Below are 17,056 nucleotides of genomic sequence, written 5' to 3'. Positions count from 1 at the left end.
TGACTGGCCATTAATAATCATTTTCACACAAACAATTTTGACGTAATTGATTTTGATGTATGGGGGCAACACTGTAGGCCAGCGATGGTCAATTTGACACGATCAGTTTTGTTGAAGGGAAAAAGAAAAAGAAACACCTTCTACATTACAATGAGATGACTCAGAGTTATTTCTTTTAAACATATAAAAAAACACACCATAAGTCTAGTGATTTAAAACACCAATGGTGTCTGAACGTAAAAACCAGGCTTTTATTTTATACAGGCGCGGCAGAAAGGCACCACACATCATACACAGAGAAAAGAGAAAGAAAAACAAAATCATGACACTAGTTTCCACTGCGTTACATCACCACTCTACCCCACAGCAATGGGCATAGAGTTTAGATCATATATATACTACAATTTCATATAGATCTCTACAATACCATCGTGAAAATCTGTGTAGTGGTTTGGGGGTATTTTTGTACTATATTGACATTTTTTTTGTGTGTTTTGCGTTTCTTGCAAAATAAAATTTTACAAAAGTAGGACAATAACACTCTGTACACTGCTTGGAAAAATAAATGAAGAAACTACAGCACTGTAAATACAGTTGGACATGTGCAAATCCAGTCAAGCGTATTCACTTTTTCTTTCTTTCCCCCCAAGGCAAAAAATCCTGCAGAACCAAACATTTTTAGCTTCTGCACTGTTTTTGCTATATTATGCCAAGTTTAAAGTAGAAGGAAAATAATCACAAAGTGAAAAGATACAGGAAAGTATTTACAAAAGTGAATTTTACAACTGGGATTGAGGGCTGCCACTGATAAAACACTGACCTGGAGAACTCGGTGTTGAGTTGATGGATTTCTTTTGTTTTTTCTTAAAAGTAAAATCGGTTTCGGGGGCTTTCCCATCAAGCCAGGACTGCTATCTTATAAGCAATGTCTCAATATATACAGACATACAAATAATCATTTTTTTCTGCGATAAGCCATTGTTCAATCATTATATGGCAATTCCTGTGAAAGCAAGATTGTGCTTCATCATCCTACAAGAGTAAAAAATATTTCATTTTTTCTACACTTTATTTTTGACTAGCACGTCTTATCTCGCATTCCAAACGATGGACTTTTTAGCAAATCTCTATGGACAAAGTTGACCGCCCACTTGACGTCAATACTGATGTGGCATTACCATTGTACAATATCCACACTGAGACACAGCTTATAAGATTGCAGTGAAATTGGTCAACATTCCAAGCACTGACTCAATTTTACTTTTCTCCCCCGAGAAATGAGATAAAAGTTTTCTTAACACATCAGGGTTATGGTCACAAATTGTACACCATAGCGACATAAACAACGTAAGATATTTCCACAGTTCTTTTTGGAAGTGTTCTGTACATGACCCAAAGCCAACTGACTTCCCTGTCTGTAACACATCTGAGATTAAAATCTGAAATTTATTTCAGGGTGACAAAATGTGTTCATGAAGTCAAACTGTACATCCTGCCCTCCTCCTCTACACCCCCAAATTCTTAAAAACGCTGAGATAAAAGGATAGACCAAAACCACTATAAACGTTACAGGTCTCAGAAAGTATGTTGTCCCTGGGCCAAAATGAGAGAGCTAGGTTTTTTGATGACAAGTACAAGTCTGTGTGATTTAACAAATTTCTAAAGAAGGTCAAACGTCTTGCGGTGGCTATTTAACCCTTTCACCACAATGGTTTTGCCCAAATCCATTGTTATCAATAATGAGTGTGGACCTGTTCACTGGGAAGTGAACAGGAAAATATTTGTTACATTTCTTAGCATTAGTTGAATCTAACATTACACGGAATATTTGTCTTTTTTAATCTTGGGCATGTAAATCTGCCTTCACTGCCAAATCTACTTGACATCTTTGACCATAAAAAATTAAATAAAAAAAGATAAAAGATGTGGACTACAATATTTTGAGATTGGTTACACTGGCTGTTGAAGCTGTAAATATCTTAGTTTGGTATACCATGTCTAGTCTGACAATATGTTACACATGTAAATTTGGGAAATTCAAAAATTACAGTGGCTAAAAAGACACACACATATCAAGTACAGGCTCTACCAATGCTTTGAAAAAATTGTATTTTTCATTTTTTTTCAAAATTTGTTTATTTTCTGTGGCTAGGGAAGCTTTTTCTCCTTCTGATACTAAAATGTCATGATTATTCCCTCCTAATGTTTTCTTCAATAATTTTTCAGATAAGTTTCATTACAGTGACTGTCAGAGAAAATCCTGCTTCTTAATTTCACTTAAGACTGACCTCCCCCACCCCCCAAGCATCTATACCGTCAGTGTTTTTTTAATAAGTGCACCAAGTCAAATGTAAATATATCATACTCTTTGTGGCCATGCAAGAGATGAATTCTGTGTCCTATCAAAACATAGGACATACCAACAACAAAGATAATATCCATGGTGTGGTGTTGTTTTTTTTAAGTGAACTGGCACGAATACCAGACACGGCAGATTTCACATCTGTTTTTCTACTGTAGTTATATTACAGGAGGGGGAGTGAATATTACTATTTGTAGATACTTTAAAAATCTTTTGATTTTTGTTCTGGTCTTCTATAGTCGTGGTGCAAGCCCACTTTAGTGTAGCGAAAATTTGTCTGCACCCTTGGGGGCGCTCTCATGGACATGGTTTTGTTTGTTTGTTTGTACATCTGTAACTCTGAATTCTGGTAGCCTTTGTTGGGCAAAGTTTGGGAGTCCAACATGTCAACATGTAAGTTTCAGCGTTTTACCATGACCATGACAATGAAAACAACAATGCACAAGTAACATACCATCATGAAAATTGCACGGTAAAGGCTGCCATATTGGTGATCCTCAATATCGGGCAATACAAGTAATAGGAGAACATGGGGAGGGGGGGGGAAAGGGAGGGGGAGGGTCGTCCCCTGATGAAATGCACATTATTTTTCACAAAAATGATAAGAAATGACATAGACTTTTAAAGCCACTGAAGAAAAACAACACAGTATGTCCCATATAAGTACACAGGTTGAATGACACATACTAGCTGGATAACCCCATATGTACACAGGTTGAATGACACATACTGGCTGGATAACCCCATATGTACACAGGTTGAATGACACATACTGGCTTGATAACCCCATATGTACACAGGTTGAATGACACATACTGGCTGGATAACCCCATATGTAGCCTTACATACTTAAATTGGCTCCATGATTACGACAAAATACCGGAAAAAAATTCATCAAAGTTTTCCTATTCACAGGTTTATTACCAACATTCAAATAAAAGACTGGATGATCTTGGAAAATGGACTTGCTACCTTCAAAAGATGGTCGGTAGTTGGAGAAAAAAATATTCGCAAAACCAGATCTATTTGGTAGAGAAAAAACATGTACATATGAAATATTAAAGTTTTTTTCATTTTTTTCGTTCTCAGTGCTCCATCAATATAACAGAGTGAAAGACAATAGAATTGTTTGTTTTGCTGCATTCATTGCATATGCAGAAACTGTCCCCAATCAAGGGTCAAAAGTCAATTTACTGTGGTCAAAGGTCAGAAGACAACAGTCACAGGTCATAGGTCAAAGGACTTGTCAAAGGTCAGCAATAGGCCAAAATTACAATGACGACAGATTCAAGACATCTGGTAATTTTTTTTCTATCTTTTTTTTTTTACCTTTTGTGGTTCTCTCTAACTTTGGCAGTGCTCTGACATGAACTATAGATACAAGACATGGCGCTAAAAAAACCCAATCGGAACAGTACTGTTTCTCGCTACACACTCACGAGAGCTCCTAGAAAGAGAGAAAAAATCTCAGCTTGCTTCTTAAAATCATTGTACAAAAAAATGGTGAAAATGACATATAAAAAATGGTCTGTACCGGTTCCTAACATTTTAAAAAGATTCGGCAAAAAAACCTAAAAACTGAACAAAAATACACAAATGTGCACATGTACATTTCATAACATTTTTAAATACTGTATTGCACATACATGTGAGAGATTTCATTGTAATTTACACTGATGTGAAGTAAACACATATGGGTTATTTACTTGATTAAAAATTGTAATTCTGTATTATCCAACTGGGATTTCTGGACCCTGTCACAACAAGTCAAATTTCACTGTTCACTCTACAATAATTCACCCTTGCCATCTATCTCTTGCTTCATCCCTTGACCTTGAGTGTCTATTTTCACTGACTTTGGGGTTTCAACTCAGCCTTGGGGCTAAATTAATCAGATTTTTATGAAAATTGGAGGAAACGGATTCCGTAGCAAGTTTGCATTTCATAAGTTCTGGGACTTCGATTATCACAGGCAGTGTTGAGACTTTTCCCCCTCAGTAGTTTTGAACTGAGTGTTGTGTGTACCTTTGGCTCTGCAAAGAAGCACTGTGAAGGTATCCATGGAGACTGTTGCTATGTTACATGTACCCACAGGGAACCCTGGGAACTTTCATCTGGATATTACGACACTTCCTCTGCCTTCCACAATTCCCAAGACACAGGTAACTATATTTCCATTCGCAGGATAAATCTTGACTTTATCGGATTCACTTCACAAGATCATGAGAGAAAGTCGCCCTGAAGCCATACCAGCCCAACATACTGAATGTTTCCATACTATGATGAACCGGGAGTCAGCAACATCATCCGAACAAACTTTCATGACGGCGGAAATCTGGTTTGTGGGAGGGAGGGCTGAAACAAGCACTGCACCTGATTTTACTTGTCAAGAACTGACAGGAAAATCCACACATATTTGCAGTTACAACTATATACAATTTTACATTTGGAGATATCTTTTTGTTGTCGTGAGAAACTAAACATCTCTGTAGCATGGATTTCGGTCAGAAAGCTCTGCTGAATTTCAAGCCATGCGCAACTGTCTTTCTGATGAACTGTGTTCAACTCAGTCACTGGCAGGGCCAAAGTCTCTGTGTAAGATAGAAATATTATCCATACGACATAAATCAATACATTTAACTTTCAACTTTTACGCTGCAGTCACAGTTATTGATCAGCATAGTTGAATAAACAAAGCTGGGATATCTTTTGCTGACGGTGCTACATATTTTAAGGTATAAAATCAATATTTTTTGTTTGATTTTTCAATTTTCTAGCAACTCACCGACTCTTACTTTAAGAGATATTGATTTAAATCAGTGATAGACTGCCGTCGTACTTTATCACAAAGCATCCCACCAGACAACTCTTTCATGAATTTGTTTACCCAAGCGATAATCAGCACACAGCTACAGTGAACTCTGAACTATAAACTTTGACATTTTGGCAGCCATCTTGTCTGGCTGTGTGAAGATGCATTTTGTAAAATACCAATACCTACAGACACATTTGGGTATTCCAAAAAAATAAATAAAAAAAAACACAATCATGATAGTCTTGGATTATTTTCATTTCTTTCATGGAAAACACATACTTTGTTGCATGGTTTGTTTGTATGTTTTTTTTCTGGAAAATGATGATTTTGCAATTTTTCAACACATGTATGCTATGTGAACAGACACTTTGAGATGTCAATAGTATTGTGTAGAACTTACAGCAATTTGGACTGACCCATTACATCTGTGGGGGGGAGTTATTGCAAGTGAACAGAACCGGGGTAGTGCATGGGCAAGCACAATTCCAAATGTTTGAAGGAAACAAGAAAAAAAAAGAAACGAAATGAAAGGAAATTCTGTATGACGTGAAATGTGCCAAAGAATGGGGATGGACCAATAATGCAGAATAAAGCTGTACAAAGTATGCATTTCCCATCCCCGTATTTTTCCAAAAGATAAAATTTACAACAGCTTCATGATTGACAACTTGCACACTATACTTAGAATTGATTAAACCTCTGCATTTACATGATAATAATATCTGTACAATTTTTAGTATGCCAGCCTTTACACCAACACTAGGCATAGATTACAACTCCAAAAATTTCTTTTCTGGGTTTTTTTAATTCCTAACTCTTTCTCCTCCATGCTACTTTTTTTTTGATACCATGGCAACTAACTGTACAATGGTTTTTGTTTGCTCCACGGATCACAAACCTTAACCTCTCAGTGACCTTTCAACTTTCACCTTAAGTGCACGGACACTTGAATAACAAGCCACACACACATGGATATGTGTGATAGGTGCCAAGAAAGATGTATCCTGTATTAATTCTCTTTCGTTGCAGTCTGCTCTGCGGTTCACGTGTGGTTCTGCCGACCTCCCTTCTGTTTGGAACTTTTCCTCTTGAAGCTGCCGCCGAGGCTTCTCTGCTTCGGGACCTGGCTCGCTGACCCGTGCCTTATACGACCGCTGGTGGTTCCGGCCAGTTCGGCTTGTTCTTGTTCCGTAGGCGAGTGCAGGGAAGATATGGAGAGCGAGGACATGGAGCTGGATAGGTTGAGATTGGTGGCGGCCATACCGATCAGACTCGGTATCGGCGACGAGCTGTCGTACTCATCCCCTGGAAGGACAGTCTCCAGCAATGCTTCCAGGAACTTCACAAACAACTCAGCGTTGTCCGAATGCGGCGCTGAATTCGGATACTGCAAGGGAGTAATGGCAGAAATTTCATAATTTTGCCTCGTTGTCAAAAAAGTTAACGGGTTAACTGTAGTAATGATTTACAACGCGTTTAGGTATAAAAGTAATAATCACATACACTGTAAAGATTATGAAAAATATTGACTACATCATAAAGCACTGAATACAAAGAACTGTTTTCACCGTACAACAGAACATTCTTTTAACCAAGACGCAGAGTGCGCCATTGGGATAATTTTTCAGACACTCAAATTTTTACAATGATTTCTGGTCTACTCCTTGTATGGACTCATTTTTAAGTCTGAGGTGAGAATGGAGTTATCACCATGTTGTTTTTGTCAAAATCAAGAAATTTTATTATTCCCCATAGTGTTGACACCTATTACAGTGGCTATTTTGATCATCACACTTCAGGGTAAATTTTAGTTTAGTTGATTCTCTAATAATTGAAATCTGACCTCTCCCAAAATCCCTTCTTGATTACAAAAGAACTTGGTTCAAAGTTTCCTTGAGCAAAACTTGGGCAGAGACAGAAACTTTCTGTTCAAAGGCTCATCGTATCTTAAACACCAAGTTCATTTACGTACCTTTGGAAACTGCCCAGCAAACCTCCACAAGCCACCAAAGCCGAGACCTGGTGATGAGAAGAGACTAATAAAGACATCTTTTCTAGTGGTTTGAAACACAGAAACTTTGACTACACCTCAAAAGAATGCATGTGTGTTCCTACACTAATCTGAGGCACATCTTGTTGATGCATCCCCTTTTTTCTAAACCTGAGGGTATGCAGGTCAGTCCAGAAACTTTACTGTGCGCAACCCTATACACCCCCAAGTCCCTGTATAGAGGTCAACACAGACCATTGACAACAATGGGTTTGGATCAAACCATGGTGACCGTGCTGTTTGAAAGGGTCAACGTATTACTGCTCAGCAGGAAAAAACACATCTCACCCACAGTGCCTTTTTTAATGATGACACTTCTGAACACTTTGAATCAATTTAGCAAATTTCCAAAAATGACTCTGCATCAGCCAATTACGATTATATATGCACAATGTAAAAGTTAAATGTTCTTGAATCTGAGAAAAAAGTTTTGAGCAAATTGGTGCGTAAGTTTACCCAAGGTGGCAAGGAAAAAGGACACGGAAGACTTACTTTGAAGATTTGATATCTGTTGCTGAGTTGCTGCATCTTCACAGGAAATGACATTCTGTATGATGCTCTGCACTGCGTTCAGCGTAGCTTGGTCTTGGCTCATGGACAACACTGAGTTTATTTTTGTGTCAAGTAAACTATGTCTGTGAAATCAAATCAAACAGCAATCCAAGTTAGATTCAATCTATCTGAGAACTCTGAGTTTAATGTTACCTTGTATCAATTCTTTGCGATAATCTTTCTTGGCATGTTAGGACTGCAATGGTCATGGATACACAGTATTTGCAATTGTTGATTATTGATGTCTGGAGATGCTTCTCTGATACACTGTCCTCCACCCTTTGTTCACAGTATCAGAAATCTTGCTGCGTACATTTGCACAGAACACCTCTGGCTCATCACTTTGGATTCTACTCTGAAAGCAAAGTCCTCCATACGGCGTTTCATGCGGTTTATTTTTCCTTTCTTCATACGGACATACCAGACCCATAATAGATATTGAACAAGTGCAATGTCTAGATTGAGACTGAGACTAGTTCTGTAGTGACTGTATCAGCTTCCACATTCTATTTGCATCACTACACAACTTTGCCCATGACTTACGTCAGTATACTTGTTGCTTGATTTACATCTGTCATTGCTATCTCACACATTCCCCAGTCAATTTTCTTCACTACACAACTTGGCCATGACTTTGGTTAGTATGCTTTACATCCTGCTTGCTCTACATCTATCATCGCTATCTCACACATAGTTTCTCTGAGTTCAAACACATCTAGCTTAAAGCAGTAGTCAGGCATTGGCGGTACTTACACAATAGGAAAGACTTTTGGAAACACGACTGATGCCTCTGCCAGGTATTCATAGAGGACTCTGCATTCCGTCTCATCCGGTGTATGCCTCACCAAAGTTGCCTGTAGTTCAACAGAAAATGACAAAATCACAATTCAAAGTGACCTTGAAAAAACTTTTTAAATCTCCTGACCCTTTCCCCTTTTTTTCTTGCATTTTTGGTTGATCCATGTACATATTGGATTCTATGACTTGTAACATTCCCTCAAACCCTATCATTCTCTGGTGTGATCAAATCTCCATTCTTAAAAATTAGCATGGACAGCACAAAAACCAAACAGCAAAAAACACTGGACTGCTGAGGAAAATGCTCCGGGTATTCACAAAATGCACAGGTGTGTTTATTCTTGAGGTCCTTCATGTTTTGTTGAAAAATCATGAGCAAAACTTTATACAAAATTCTGAGTTGTCAGATGACTCTTTGTCAACATGTGTATCAGTGGATGTCTACATTACTTTTCATCCTTACCAAGACTGTCAATAAGAGTGCCTGTGTTTGGTAGTCTGTCAGAACTTCTTCATCCAGCAGCACGCTATTCTCAGCTATCGTCGACACTTTCCTTTTCTTCCTGCCCTCGCTGTTATTTTCTGTCTGCGGTTTCCCTTTGGTGATGGCAGTGGTGGTGGTAGTTGTAGTAGCGGTGGTGGTGTCCATCGTCAGGGGGCTTGGCGCGCTCCTCGGCAACAGGTCTACACTGCTCTGTGACTTGGGCCCACTCTGTCCCAGATCCAGGCTTCTGGGCTGTTTGAAGTTGGATTTGTCTGGTTCCGATGACAACCTCTGTTGCTCCAGGGCCGAGTCTAGACTCCTCTGTGTTTTGACATTGGGTGGGGACAGCTCCGGCAGGTGCTTTTGTCTTCGCGACTTCTTCGGTGGCAGCCTCGGCGGTATCGGGGATGGAGACAGGTCCCCAGGAACAGGGGGAGTCTCTGTGACGAATGGATCACTAGGAGCTGATTCCGGCGTCCCCGGAGGTTGGATGTGCTTCATTCGACATCGACTCCGGACCTCCTCCGACACTGGGAGTAAAGCAGCCAAGTATGCCACACTCTCCGTCGTCACATCAAACTTATCACTAATTATTTCAGGAAAAATGAAAAGAATGAACAGGGCTTTTTTCAACTCGCAATTTGGATTGTGGCATCAAGTACACCAGGTAGGGTTGCACAGAATATGTAATAACGGAAAACACAAACATAGTCTGCCAGAATGAACATTGCATATACAGTAGATTTTCATCTCACTCATATACTTATCTGTATGAAGATAGGGAAACATTTCATCCATACTGTAGATATTGAATAAATAGAGAACCACTCAACTATGGATTTATACAGACAATAGTCCTGAGCACTGCTTACATTTCTCTACAGCTACAGTATAAACTAATGCAATAGCAGCAGCTTCAAATGGAAGTCCAACTCACCATTTCTTGTACTTGGCAATGATGGAGAGCAGCTTGTTGAGAATTCTGATTGTCCTGGCAACCGTTTCCTGATGTGGGTGGCGAAAGCCTTTGATGAGGTGTCCAACCAGAGCAAAGTTGAAGTCCGACTTGAATCCCAGACCGACAGAATGGTCCATCTGCTTGAAGTGCCATTCTAGTGGCTGCCTCATTTCCATTAACACTGTCTCTGGACTCTGTAAAAACAAAAAAATATCAATAAATAATTTTTGACACTGATATTTCATGTCAAAGACAGCTTGCCGTAGTGATGGATTGGAATAAAGTTTCTGAGAACACGTTTACAATTCTCTCTTCAAACAAATCAATGGAAAACGAAAATTTGAAATATGAATTAATAAACAGCCCATTTGTTGAACAAAACAATGCATTTCACATATCAAAATTAACAACAGAAGTAGCACAAACAATATCTGTAACAAACGCAAACATCCATTTCTTTGACTCTGAAACTTTTTCAATGTGTTCAGTGTATAACGGGAAATTTAATCACTTTTTTAAAGCCGTAAAAAATACTCATACGTTGAATATTCTTGTGAAATTTTCAAAACATATGGTAACTTGTGTCATTAGTCCTAACATCATCAGCAAATCGTCTTCACCAATGCTTTGTCAGTTACACATTTCAGAATGCAAGTTATGTTAAAGCCCCATTAGCTGTAACGTTTTGCATGTTTTCCGATGTGATTTAAGAATCAAATGCAACTTATGTCAAAACGCTTTAATACCAAAGTGTGACCATACAATGTTGTTCAAACGTTAGCAATGCATGCACAACTTGGATTTGAACAACTCAATAAATGTCGAGTTTGAATTCAAATATGGCTGCCGCATTGAATTCAAATATGGCTGCTGCATACCTATAAGTGCATGGATGTGAATTTAAACGACCAAAGTCAGCACCAAGAATTTGGAATAGGCAATATGACTTAATAACAGGAATCTGAAACATCCCTCTCAAAATTGAATGGTATTTTTTTAGGTAAAGTAAAAGATACAGCTAATGGGGCTTTATAAAGCTTCTCCATGATTTATATGTGAAGATTTTTCACTTTTTCAAACTGTTTTAAAATCATCCACCTGAATTCTACAAGTAATTTTCTTATTTCCTGTAGAGTTGGAGTTGCTTGTGTTCTAAGAGTTATTTTTCAAACTTTCAGTCACCTGTAAACGTAGTACATGCATTATTAGAGTTGAGGATTTATTAGAGTTGAGGCTAAAATAGAATTTACTTAATATTAACTACCTTTTATTCTCTCACTTTGACAACCTTTGTATTTACATTATTTCACATGTATTGTAATATTATAAATTTGGAAGTTGAAGTGAATTTGGAAGTTGAAGTGAAGTGAAAACAGCTACTGGGGCTTTAACCCATTGAGTGCTGTATTTTTTCCCATCAAAATTTTAGTGTAACATTTTATAAATTTTAATGAACTTTTCTATTATTTTTCTGATAATTTTGGACCAAATGTACAAAATATTTCATCAGCCATATTTTTTTATCAAAATTTTGCCACAAATCTGACAAAAATTGACTGAGGTATATTTTATATGGATGACAAAAATTGACTTTGGCGCTCAAAGGGTTAAGACGCTTCCCCATGACATCTTTAGACGCTTACCCTGTCTTCGAACACTCCCTGCTCATCAAGTGTCAGGATATTCTGCTCCAGTAAGGCCAGCCCAGACGCGTAAAGACTGATGTCGTCCAGCTGCAGCACGGCGATAGCTACCCAGAACAATGCCTTGTGTAAGGGAGAATCCTGTTATGGTGTGCACATAAATGTCAAGTAAGAAAATCCTGCCTAGCCTGCCGAGCAGACTTTGTGTGGCTGCTAAGATTTGAAACATTTAAGGTAGTATGCGCCTCGAAAGAGAGAGACTTCAACTCTTGCTCAAACTTTCCTCAATGAAACTTTGAACCATTCTCTTACCAAATCAACGATAAAAATCAGGGGTCACTGTGCAAAGTTTGGAACTAGTGAAACAAATTACACAACATTTTGAGATATTTGAAATTAAAAATGGCTGCCATTCCTGTTTTAACTCTATGGGGGAAAATAAAGTTTTGGATTTTTGAAAAAACTAAGATTGTGAAAGTTTTTCTTTCTCCAAGAGCTTTAAAATAAGCCCCCACAAGTGGTAGATCAGTAAAGAATTGTAGAAATTTGAGAGCCTGAAAATTTGTTCCCTGAGGCGCATTCTACCTTAAGTAGACTCATGCAATATTTGTATTTCACAAAGTAACCATGACAAAACAAATCTAGCATTTTACAAGAACCACACAAATCTAAATCTAAACACATATTTAAATCTACGCACTCTTATTGACATGTTACAGGACAAAACTTAACTTTTAATTTTTTTTTAGAAAGAAAATTTGACTCACCTGTTGGAGGAGGGGCTGGAGTCTTGTCAGGCACATCACGATGGAATCAATCAGAATGATGTCACTGAATGTATCTAAAGCCTGTAAAGAGAACCAGGGTTCAAAGTTCACTTGAATTTGTTCATCTTTCCACACAAACGACACTAAACTGTTGGGGAGTCAGTTATGACTGAAACACAACACACACACACACACACACACACACACGCAAGCCGCAGAAGTTTGTCGAAGTTTGTCGTAACATTGTTCTAATTTCCTTGCCTTCCGTGTTATGCACATTCCTTTTTTATCTTCACCTGATTGTGATTAGATTCACCAAAAGTTTAGGCAAATTTGCAAAATACTGAGTTCAAATTTAGTTTCTTACACTTCAAGAGATCTTCAGGTTGGCCTGAACTTGTTGAAGGACCGGGACTTATAGAATGCATTTACTAATAAGACTGCTGTATTATTTGAACTCGATTACTTTCAAATTTCTTCTACGCATATGGGGCAGAAAACATGTCAAAATTATTGCAAGTACCAAATTTTAGGATTTATACTGTAAGAAAGTATGAAACTTTCATACCTTGGATAATATCCTGAGTAGTTGTTTGATTTGTGTGTTTGTTGTGTCTTTACTAATGCAGCCCAAGACAACCATTGCACGGGGTTGTAAAGCTGGGTTGTACTGGAATGCAAATCTGTGAAAAAAAACCCCAGAAACGTTAGCAGGTTTTTGCATTAATTGGACAATATCGATAGTGAGAATAAATGAAAAGTTACGATCAGACGATCAATACTGAAAGAAAGTAAATAATAGTAATTTTGGACCATAGGAAGTGAGAGAAGAAAGATGAAAAATTCTTGAAACAAACTGATACAGCATGAAACTTTTCAGATGTTGTGAAGAGCAGGTGCTAAGCCAATCAGCTTCGAAGGAATTTTTCAAAATTCTCTTGTCATTCAAGTATTATCCTAGTGTAAGGCTTTGATTTCGCCAAACTTTTTCTTTGATTTCATGTTATCAGAATAGAACTGGTAAAACCCTGAAAGCGTTGGCCTCACCTCTTGGCAAGTTCTGTCCACTTCTCCAACCACTGACATTCTGGAACATCTTTCATACAAGCCTAGTTGAAGGTAAACAAATATATCTTTGTCAAGAAGATGCAATCCTTAAAACAGAAAGGTTTAAACCACCCTGCTTAAACTTTACTTAAAGGGAGAAAGTGCCTTGGGGACAGATATTCAGACTTTCAAAATTTTTACAATTTTCTGATCTATCACTTGTGGGGGCTCATTTTAAAGCTCTTGGAGTAAGAAAAATTTTCACTGTCTTAGTTTTGAAAATCATAAATTTTATTTACCCATAGAGTTAACTCAATGATTGTGGCCACTTTGAATTTCAAATCTCACAAAATGTGATGTAATTTGTTTTGCTAGTTTCAAACTTTGCACGGTGATCCCTGATTTTTATTGTTGATGTGATGAAATTATTATTCCGGCGTGGGCCCATTTCAAAAGGTGATGTTTGAAGCTTTAACTCGCTTTATAGAACCATTTCTACACTTGCAAAATTGCATAAGAGTGTTGTTTCCTCACCTCCATGATCTCAAGCAAGGCGTCAACGATCACTTCTAATGAGCTGAGAGGCATGGTCTCTGACTGCTGTGGGGAGTGACTGACTGATCTCTCTCTGTAGCTGCTCCGGAACGCTGTCACCGCCGCCGATTTCACTTTGCTGATCCCAAACAGCAGATAGAACTTTGGGAGGGAGAACTCTGTCAGGCTGAGCCGTAGCACGTTCTTGGTCTCCTCTGTCACACAGGAAAATAATTAGAAATGTCAGAGTTTGGCCAAGAGAGTGCCTTCACTTTCAGAAGTACTTTGCAGTAATTTATGAATCGACACATAAAGTGAATTTCATTTATTATTGCAGTATTTCCAGCATGTAACATCAGCACATGCACACTGCACATGTTGTGATAATTGGGCTAGGTTCAGGAGGATAGACTGTCTCTTTTGCACAGAAATGAACCAAATATCAAAATACAATCATATAATGCGAATGTTTCATGATTTTTTTTCTGTGCCTGTCATGAAATCAGATACTTAGTCAGTGAAAGAACTATTTATTCCATAAACTGAGAAGATATATTGTCTCATAAATATTGCATAATAATGAAACAAACTGTTCTGCTTGAATTTTGAAGTGATTATATCTGAACTGTGACCTGATATTCCCTTGAGGGCTTCACAAAGATCACAAATTAAATGTAGTTACAGCTACGACACGTGTATTTGGGATTGATATTTCACAGCTACTCACCGGTGAAGTTGAGCTGTGCACACGTGCAGAGTGAGTGAATAATATTGATAACCAATCCATGCAATGAGGCACGCAGTGAGAGTGGACCAGTGGATACCATGAATGTTACAATATGAAATAAATATGGAAGATTGTTGGCCACTGTGAGAGAAAAAAAATGCACAGAAAAAATGTAAGTACATCAACTATTACTTGGTCTGTCCTCTTCTATTTTCCTCGTCAACTGGGCAAGGTGATGCAAGATTACAGGAATGTCACCAATGATATAGATAATTGTCAGAATTTCTTGGTCACTGTAACATAATTTTGTTCAGCAAATACACACTTGCTGATGTACATAACAATATTATGTTGATTATCTAATACTGTCATATCAGAGAATTACGATGTTGGTCAGTGGACCAGTTGAATTAAGAAATCTTTTGGTAGCTGATAATGTTGAAAAGATGGCCAAATGTGGTTAACCCTTTGAGTGCCAAAGTCAATTTTTGTTGCTTTTATAAAATCTAACGTAGAAATTTTTATTTCAGATCAAGACAATTCTTTTCAGATTTTTCCCAAAATTTTGATCAAAAACTGTAGCCATTGAAAAGTTATATCCATTTGATCAAAAATAATCAAAAAAATTACAGAAAAATTCATAAAAGTTGGTAAGATGTTGTATTACCATTTTGGAGGGAATAATTACAGAACTCAATGGGTTAATTAGAATACTACTCTTTTGTGCAAGGGAAATAAACATCACTTTATAAACAGCTTTTGTTTATGAGTGTGTAGCTTTGTCAACAGCAAGTCAAACTCTTTCAACCCTGGGTAGATTCAAACTTTCACAGGTACAAATTATTTCTGACATATAATATACAAGTTGATGAGAACAGATTCAGCTGTTTTTATTGTACTGGTCGTTTGCTCTTACCATCTAGACAGTTGTTGAATGACAGCATTAGTAAATATCTGGCCAATATGGCAATGTCATCCCACATCAGATGCTGTTCCAAAGTTGGTGTTGGTGACATGCATGTCTTGTCAATCAACTGAAAATGACATGAAGACAGACAGGGCTTGCGGTGAGACATTTTTTAAAATCATATTACACAACTTAAAACAGGTCACATTATGTTTTGCATTATCTAATATTTGTGAAATCCTGAATTTTTTTTATCAAAGGAGAATTCCCAGCACTTCTTTGAAGTTGCACATAAAGTCGCTCCAAGAGACAGAACTCTAAAACACAGGAAAAAATCATAATTTTTTTGTCTTTTTGTACAGATTTGAGTAAGTACACTTTGCCATTAGATGTACAGATAATATAAAGACCTTCCAAGATCAGGAAAGGGACGGATTCAGTACAGTTCTGTAAAATCTACTACAGATCCTGGGGAAATTAACACAACAATATCAGGATACCTGAATGATTGAATTCACAGAAAACTTACCTTGCACATTCTTTCGATGACTTTACTGGAAACTAACTGTACATTTGCTGATGCCAGAGCCACGGCGGTGTCGGCCATGACTTCAGCTTTCAGTGAACCTAGACCACCAGTTGCACTGGTCTGCAAGACGACAGAGAAAAAAATAAAACATTTCAGAATGGATGGAGTTGTTCTATGTGAGTTTGTATCAACATGATTGGGTATTTGAACTGTTGTACTCATGTGTGGTTGTAACACTTGATAAGATGAATATTTTGCTTGAATGGAATGGTTAAATTCTTGCAGGTTCTTGAGCTCCGAAGAAAAATGGCAACCTGGACGGGCAAACAAAATTTCCAAAGAGACATTCATGAACTTCAAAGAATATGTTTTTTCATATTGATAAGGAAAGTGATGTTAAAGGGATATAGTCATCAGAACTGCGCCTGTGCGAGTTTCTTGTTTACAAACAATGTATTTCATGCACGATATCTAGATGCACCTCATTATCATAGCTGCAACATTTAAATTGTACGATGATATATTATGACGGACATGTTTTAACATGACGGACATGTTTTAACTGTCATCAATCATCATTGTGCCTTGGATACATGGGTCGTATGGGTCGTATACGACTTTTGAGCGCAGTTCCGACGACTATATCCCTTTAAGGTAATTAAAAATATCAGAAAATTATTCAGGTATGGCACATACAAATTTGACTTGGAATCACTCAGTATTGGAACATATTGTATCTATTTGATCCAGATGACAATGGAGAAATCATGATGTCACACAAGTATACCTTGTAAAGAATATCATCATTTTACCCTTTCACCATCGTGGTTTCACCCTAACCCATTGTTATCAACGATTAGAGTGGGCCTGTTTACAGGGAATG

The 17,056-nt window shown here is 37.7% G+C and overlaps 1 protein-coding gene across 1 annotated transcript in view; it reads right to left on the bottom strand.

Annotated features, from left to right (window-relative positions):
- Window positions 1-211: 211 nt before the first annotated feature.
- The window catches only part of LOC139145169 (neurofibromin-like), a 77,579-nt gene continuing 60,734 nt past the window's right edge, over window positions 212-17,056 (bottom strand). The window contains exons 39-52 of the mRNA XM_070716155.1: window positions 16,174-16,293; window positions 15,654-15,771; window positions 14,738-14,878; window positions 14,011-14,225; window positions 13,477-13,538; window positions 12,998-13,112; window positions 12,430-12,510; window positions 11,663-11,803; window positions 9,999-10,213; window positions 9,041-9,647; window positions 8,533-8,633; window positions 7,720-7,862; window positions 7,150-7,196; window positions 212-6,564 (exon numbers count right to left, since the gene is read on the bottom strand). Of these exons, the coding sequence (XP_070572256.1) occupies window positions 6,220-6,564; window positions 7,150-7,196; window positions 7,720-7,862; window positions 8,533-8,633; window positions 9,041-9,647; window positions 9,999-10,213; window positions 11,663-11,803; window positions 12,430-12,510; window positions 12,998-13,112; window positions 13,477-13,538; window positions 14,011-14,225; window positions 14,738-14,878; window positions 15,654-15,771; window positions 16,174-16,293 (2,451 nt within the window). The 3' untranslated portion in view covers window positions 212-6,219. The remainder of the gene's footprint in view (window positions 6,565-7,149; window positions 7,197-7,719; window positions 7,863-8,532; window positions 8,634-9,040; window positions 9,648-9,998; window positions 10,214-11,662; window positions 11,804-12,429; window positions 12,511-12,997; window positions 13,113-13,476; window positions 13,539-14,010; window positions 14,226-14,737; window positions 14,879-15,653; window positions 15,772-16,173; window positions 16,294-17,056) is intronic.

This window comes from Ptychodera flava, chromosome 12 (genome assembly GCF_041260155.1).
Source record: "Ptychodera flava strain L36383 chromosome 12, AS_Pfla_20210202, whole genome shotgun sequence".
NCBI lineage: Eukaryota > Metazoa > Hemichordata > Enteropneusta > Ptychoderidae > Ptychodera > Ptychodera flava.
The sequence above is the reverse complement of the archived record's forward strand: the minus strand, read 5'-3'. Positions and strand labels throughout refer to the sequence as shown.